Raw genomic sequence first — 8,057 nt, forward strand, 5'->3', positions numbered from 1 at the left:
ATAACACTCCCCCTTAAATAAAGTTAGTACTGAATGAAGTTTCAGTTAATCTCATAACTAAATGTTTACGTTGGAAGGTGGCTATACTGTTATGTTAAGAAGCTATGTACGCGGCTACGCGCACACTAGCGTCACCGTCAACAATTTTATCGATTTGTTTTATTTAATTAAGGAAAAAATAAAAGAAATGTTTTTACATTTGAAGTGTAAAAGACAAAATTACATAATTTTATGCCATTTCCTTATTTTTGTTTGTATCAAATAAACTCAACTACGGCGATTTTGATGAAATTGGCACACAGACAGACGAAACCTTTCAGGAGTAGCATAGCTTATGCTACTCCAGAAAGGTTTTTAACTTTATTATTTTGGTTTTATCCGACCCGCAGCTGGAACAGAAATATTATAAATGTACAAATTTTCAGAGCAAACTGTGTCATCGTCCCGCATCACACCCATTACGTTATCGAGTCTCGGGTTTCGAAGTTTGTACGTCAATAACTTTTTGCTTTGGAATGCAATAAAATATTTATATTTTTTGTTACGATGTATAGTCTTTTATCCAACTGTGACTATTTTCTAGTAATAGGTATTTGTATTGTCAGGATATTATTTGTTGCTCCACCATCATTAGTATATTATATGTATCAGCAGTGAATTCTAGACATTTTTTTATTTGTTTATAAATTTATGAATTAGAAGAATATATTGTTTTAGTATTTGTTGTCTGGAGTTCTTGCATACGAGGCATTTAAATTAATCAATTGAAAACTCTATTTACCCTAAGTATATCTTGTATAAAATTTTCTAACAAGGTCCTCAAAAATTCATCAATTTACGTTCCAAGTTTTATCGAATGAGTCCCTGAATAGCTGATGTGAAAATTCTTCCATGAGGGTAAGTGGTTGGGGGAGCAACTCCTTTTTGCGAACGTTGTCGTTAACTTAACGCGTATACCGGTAGATGTAATTATAGCTTTTAGTTAGTTGTTGAATCGAACGATGAACAATCTTTGATTTGTTTTTGTCAGCCATTAGGAGTGAGTTGTATGTACCTGTCAAAATTGACGTTAACATGCGCAGAAAAATGCAAATTATATTGTCTAAACGTTGGCAGTGCGCTGGTTAAAGTCACCGTCAAAGTTGACTGGTGCCACTCACCCTAAGTCTGAGATGCACCGTAAAATATGACGTTGATTCCGGTGCGCCACTGTCGTTTAGACAAAATTGCGTACCTTGCGTTTTTCTGCGGTGAACGTGACAAGTGAACGCAGTAACAAAGTGATAGACTCTTTTCTGGAAGATCCAATAAACTTATTTTATCATCAACATCATAGTCGTATCCTCATAACTGAGAGTCGTGACCAGTAGCTGTGACTATCCTAAGGGCCTTCCAGGCAACGCAGTCTTGTGCCTATTATATAATACCTTATAATAAAAAGACGGTGCTGGAGTAATCGCCAACAACAAAAACACCTGCCAGTTTCGAATCCCAGTCGTATTTAGTTTGTATATAAATCTGACTCATATATAGTATTTTTCATCATCCATAACTTGCTTCCGGTGAAGAAAAAACATCGCGAGAAAAACCTATACTCTGGTTGATTATCAACTTGTGTGTGAAATGGAGATGACAATGGAAAACCACTCCATTAATAGTGCCAATAAAGTAATTTTGTGTGTTTAACGATCAAGACTCTTAGCCGCGAGGAATACGATTATGAAGAAGAAGAACAAGGTATAGATTATTATTTCTTAATACACATTCGGAATTTCCAATCTATGGAAATTCTCCCTTTGTGACGTCATCAAGGTTATTCCACACAGAATTTAGAATTATGAGGGAAAAAAACTGACATCTATTTACTGATAGAAAAAGTGCCTGGCAGCTAATAAGCTGCCAGACACTTTTTCTAATCCGGTAATAACCGGAAGTATGGACTGTATTAATAGTTTTGTAATTATATATTGACGACCTCCGTGGCGATCACGCCGGCCTGCTATACTGAGGGTCCCGGGTTCGATCCCCGGTCAGATCAACATGGAAAATGAACTTTTTCAGATTGGCCTGGGTCTTGGATTTTTATCTATTTATGTATATGTTATAAAATATAGTATCGTTGAGTTAGTATCCCATAACACAAGTCTCGAACTTACTTTGGAGCCAACTCAATCTGTGTGATTTGACCATACATATTTATTTATATTTATTTTCACGCTTAATAATAGCAATAGTATAAGGTTAAGTGAAAATCAAAATTGCAGCAAGAAATCAACTCGATTTATCAGAGCTCCTATAACTGTACGATTCCTGGCGATGACTATACACTTCTACTTGATTTACATTGTTCTAAACTCTTAGCTATTGCCTGAGGCGGCCCTTCAAATCTGCAAAGAACTTCGTTACAATGTTCTTACAATACATGTGCAATTTGAAAGGAGATCACACGATATTTAAAGAACAAAGACTTGTCAAGATTTATTCCAAATATACAATCGATTGAACGTTGACAATATCTTGTAAAATGTTGCTTACAAAATTCAATTTTTGACGCTGTGCCACTGTTATGGTTTCAGTTAGAATGGACTGTATTATTAATATTTTATGTAATTTTGCAATATGTTAATTTATGAGGAATAAAAGGTCCGTGCACAGCGAATTACTGCACTATTATGGCAAGCGTGTAAGCATGAGTTATGACACGTTAAAATTCAATTTTTCCGTGCTCGTGCTGCATACGCAGTGCATGTTATAATATCAACTAGATCAGATGATGCTTATTTATTTATTAGTTTTATTTATTTGAACAAAATTTAATTATATTTTTATATTTATATTTATTGATTGATATAAAATTTGATTCAACTGAGCGTGAATGAGTGAAAGAAAGAAATTCAAAGTAAAATTTGGCTGATATCAAGCCGCACCAAAACGATATCCTATATTTTTCTGTGTGATCCTATATAACGTGAAAACCTCATACAGTCAACGAAACTTTTGATGAAGGAAGCGATGAGATCATTACTGATCTTTAAAGTTTCCGAAAAGCTCGCTTTTTCATCCAACAAAAGCTCTCAATAAGTTCTTAACGTCCCATTAAACTTTTATTAGGATAATCTGATTGATGATCGGACGGGAGCTTGTAAAATTTATTTTGAACAAATAAATTCTATTGCGAACTTTTTATTTTTGTTGATCTATGGGAAAAAGTTGTAGTTAGTTGGTTCGATTTGGCATCGAATAGAGTGGTTTGGAAAGACTTGGCAGACCTTTGCCCAGCAGTGGGACGGAACAGGTTAAAAAAATAGGAGAAAATGAAAGAAAGGGGACAGCCTCAGGCTACGTGTTTGACAACAGTTTCCAAAGAAATGAAACAAAGGCCCGACTACAGGCTCATCGTAGAAAAAAATAAATAAATTCCATTATTCACAATGAATAAGGAAACAGTTTAAAATTTGTATCAACAGATACAAATTTTTTATCTGAATTTGGTGCCTGCCAGCTCCACACTGAACGCCGAACTCGGACACATGACGACGAGAATGCATCATTAATATGAGTGCTTTTATTTACTGCAATGAAAACCAGCAATGTATATCGAATCCGCCAAATTTTGGCAAACTGTTCGATGACAGTGTGCAGCCGGCATGACAGCTTTGAAGGAACTTTTGTGTTTTTTTTTTTCATTAAACACGGAGATGAGAGACAAGTAAATTAAAATAAATATATTATGACAAATCACATAGATAGTAGCTAGCCCCAAAGTAAGTTCGAGACTTGTGTTATGGGACACTAACTCAACGATACTATATTTTATAACAAATACGTGTATCGATAAACATCCAAGACCCGGGCCCATCAGAAAAAGATCATTTTCCATCATGATCCGACCGGGGATCGAACCCGATCCAACCACTGTAATAGTGAAGCGATTTTTTATTTGATTTAGGAAATTTATTTAAGGATATTTAAATAATCTTGATTTAAATTCAGTCACAAAAAAATTATGGTTTTAATAAATAAGTATATTTTGAGGTTATAAAACTGAACTGTACAAAAACACAGTTTCTAAAGATGCGCTTCTATTAATATCTTCAAATTAAATTTTATAAAAAGTAAATCCGGATGGAATCGGACAACTGTTTATACTTGTATTTCTATTTGCCAAAGTCTTGACATTGCCTTTCAAATTCGAATTTAATAAAACGATCTCATTAATTCCAAATCATTCCTCTTGTCCCAAAGAAATTTTTCCGGACAAAGTTGAGGGTCGGCCAAAAAAAAGCCGACTCACAGTAGTGAAAAGAGGTTCAGTACATTTTTATGTAGGTTTTTGGTAGGTATTAATTACTCATTCACTGTTTTGTGATAAAATATGTTTTATCTGCTTTATCTTATCCTATGTAACACTCAACCTGGGATCGACGCAAAATTATCTGTTCCTTTTCGACATTCACCCAACATTCACTTAACTTTCCTGAATCCAATCCACTCCAAAATCCTAGTCTTCCCTACGAGGCTTTTGGAGTGGATTTAAATTCAAACTCAATTCAATTTTTATCGTTGTATAGTCATAAAGTATAGGTGGTACACACAAGATATAATTATACAGTTTGCCCTTCCTATTATAATAATATTTAAAATTATAAGATAAAACTATTCAAAAGTAATATGTTTAAAATGTTTAGGTTCAACAAAATACAATCCTATTACGTTTTAGACGCGAAAGTTGTTAGCATAATGTTACAATATATCTTTTTCTCGTCCATCAGGCAATTTTAAAAAAATATATAAAATAGTATTAAAAGTTTTTGGAAGTGACAAAACGCCTACGAATCTAAATGAAAATAACTTATTTAAATGGAGGGAAAAGATTATCGAAAGCGACAGCAACATCGGGACCATAAATAAGCAGAAAAACATAACTTACTCTCTAGTCCAAGTTATATTAATTTTGAATAACTGTTCGTAGTCAAGTTCTGACAAAACGGACCATTATAAATGATGGTTTCAAGTTTCACGAGTCAAAGAACCCTAAAAATAAAGATTTGGTAATTGGCATCAGAGGTCCGGCAGATCATTTGTGCTGCGTTAATCTGATCTGGTCCGGAAGCGGTGGTGGTGTAATGGTTAAGATGCCCGCCTGTGGATCGAAAGATCCCAAGTTCGAATCCTACGCGTGCCACATGAGTTTGTACGAGTATATCAATCTGACTCATGTATAGTAGTTTTCATAGAACACCACTTGCTTCCGGTGAAGGAAAACATCGTGAGGAAACCTGCACACTGGTTGATTCTTATTAACTTGTGTGTGAAATGGGGAAGGCAATGGCAAACCACTCCATTAATAATGCCAAGAAAGTTATTGTGTGTGTTTCATTCCACGTAATAACCACGACCCTCAGCCATGAGGAATATGACTATGAAGAAGAATCTGCTCCAGTTTATTTTAACGATAATGAAAGCAACGGAAATGTGTCGGGGGAAAAAATAACATCGCTTTTTGAGACCCTTTTGCCGTTCGTGCCTTTCGAATGAAACTTTAGGATTCATTATTTGTTTCAGGAATAAAATTAATATTTTAACAATTTCATCGAGTAATTGGCAATTCGCAAGAAACGATTCGCAAGACGCATTCTTTTTATTCTCATTTTCTAAGCACTTTTTGCATATTTCTGTTTGGTCCCACTAATTTTTTTTTTTTTGCCTGCAAATAATCCAGTCAATCAAACTATAATGGTGGTAAACTTTTTAAGTTGTGCAATGAAATTTTTCATCACTCACTCATTTATCGACAAAATAGAAGCAATAAAATAGTCACTTCATTGATATTAAAATCAGAGCATATTCTAATATTAATAATCGATGATAATCTATTGATTGCTGTTGTTATCGGCGCAGTCGAGCGCGTCCCGTCTATTCAATATGTATTATGTTAACAGATGCCAGTATTGTTTACCCAACTGCCATCTTGATAAAATATATACAAGGACGGACTCAGGGCCGGAGAATAGTTAATTAGTTTTGCCCGAGAATTCTTTCGTTATTCCGCCTTAGAATAGGATGACTCCATATTCTCCATATTCACCATATGGTCCTATCGAGACGTGTGAGGCGTCAAAAGATGCGCCTCCGTTAGCCTGATAAGATGGTGCAACAAGCCAACGAGGGTCCGATAGAAAAAATTTGGAAAAAACAGGAAAAAGTGTGATTTTAATAAAATCTGTATGAAAAATTTCTATGTTACAGGTGAAAATGCAGCAAAAGTGCAACGGAATGCGACGAAACTTCACAGGGAGCCGGGAGACAGGTAAGTAAACAGAACTACGATCAAAGACGATCAAGGGATAGCGAGAAAAAAAAAATTAGATAATTATTTATGTGTTAGCGCCTAAGTATGGCGTTCACGGAAACTAAATGAATATCATATTTTTTGTTATTTGGCACTAAAAAGCACAAATCGAAGAGTCTATTTTATTTATTTACAATGTCATTCATTCGTGAAATTCGTGGAAACTCCGGCAAGTAACTTTTCCACGTCATTTTCCTTCCTAGAAGTAGTCCTCTCTTGCCAAATTTATTTTTTAATAGATAGACCTACCTACTAATTTAACTTATTTATAGAATAACATTAAATATCTGTAATTTTGATTTTATAAAATAACAGACAAATCAGTAAAAATTTCTCCTTATATATTATAAAACAAGGTCCTCTGGCGCGTCTGTCTTATTCTGTTCGTGAAGAACTGAAAAAAACTATATTTTAGAATTACCCGGATTTCCATGCGGTGTTCACAAATAGATTCTCAGAAAAGTTTTACTCGAGCAAAGCCGGGACGGACTGCTAGTGCAAGATAAAATTATAAAAAGGGAACTTTACGTACCCTTTTACGCCCTTAACATTTAGGCATTCTTGTTCCAAGTTAATTAAAAATCGATTAGTGACCCAAGCGATGTCACTTTTTTCAGTAGCACTTTATGTAAACTTTCATTCTTCGTTCATCTTTGAGGTCATCGTTGCAAAGGTTAATGATATTTTCTGAATTTGTAATCTTTATATCTAGTTGATAATACTTCTGATTTTGTATAATAAATAAATAATCGTATAATTAAGTATACGATTATAAAAAAATATACGAAACTAAACATCCTATTATAAGCTGTCAGTTTGGAACTTCTATATTTTTAATTAGCTACAGCCCAACCTCAGTTCGACCCTGGTCGACTCTTGTCTGGACCACAACTTTCCGCGCAAACGTTTTTCACACTCAAACATCGTAACACTCATCTCAGCGCAAGGACATCGAAAACGTAAATCCAGGTTATTTTTAACTTCAAAATGAAACCCTGAAGTTTGATTTAAACCCGACTGTAAACTCCATCGTGATTCACGGCAACACGTTGTTTTAACGATGGTTCTAACCGGGTTTCGAACCTTCCGGCTTGCGCAAATACAGATAAACACTTAAAAACTCATCGCCGGCCCACTGCCAAATTTCCTTTGCGATTAAAAAAAAGTACGCTTTCTTAAATTAGTCCGGAGGTGAACGAACGTAGCGTACGCGCAGCTAGCACTAACCTCCTTTCTGCGTGATGTTGAACGTGCGGAGTCTGTAAGAATCCTCGTCAGGCTCTTCCTCAGGCTGATGAGAAGCAGTCTTCGGGACATCGAGGAACGCATTGGATCTCCGCGGTTGATTATGCTGTCCTGGGGGTGGTCTGCGTCTCGCTGAGGCTTGTCGTCGCACTTGCGGAGGAGTTTCAGTCTCAGCTAATCTCGGTTCGGAGCTGTAGCGAGCTCTGGTTTCTCTATCGAGTTGCTGCTGCTGTTGTTGCCTCCTGTGCCTGACTGACCGGCCGCCGGTGATCCGGGCCGACTGTGATCTCGCCGCGGGTCTCCGTCTGGGGGCCGGAGTGGTTTCTAAAGGGGCGGCGAGCGCCTCCATACTCGCGGAAGCCGGCGCGCATATCGACTGCGAGCGCTTTGTGCGTCCATCGGTGGCCATGGTCGCGGGCGAACTGAAGCAGACGCCCGCCCGCCCTCCGCCTGGGCGGAT

At 36.4% G+C, this 8,057-nt stretch overlaps 1 protein-coding gene across 1 annotated transcript in view; it reads right to left on the reverse strand.

The window, feature by feature from the left end:
• LOC128673081 (GTP-binding protein REM 1) overlaps positions 1–8,057 on the reverse strand; it is a 129,877-nt gene extending 121,820 nt beyond the window's left edge. Inside the window, exon 1 of the mRNA XM_053750682.2 lies at positions 7,580–8,057. Coding sequence (XP_053606657.1) covers positions 7,580–8,006 — 427 coding nt within the window. The 5' untranslated portion in view covers positions 8,007–8,057. The remainder of the gene's footprint in view (positions 1–7,579) is intronic.

The sequence above is a fragment of the Plodia interpunctella genome, chromosome 10, assembly GCF_027563975.2.
Source record: "Plodia interpunctella isolate USDA-ARS_2022_Savannah chromosome 10, ilPloInte3.2, whole genome shotgun sequence".
NCBI classification, from domain to species: domain Eukaryota; kingdom Metazoa; phylum Arthropoda; class Insecta; order Lepidoptera; family Pyralidae; genus Plodia; species Plodia interpunctella.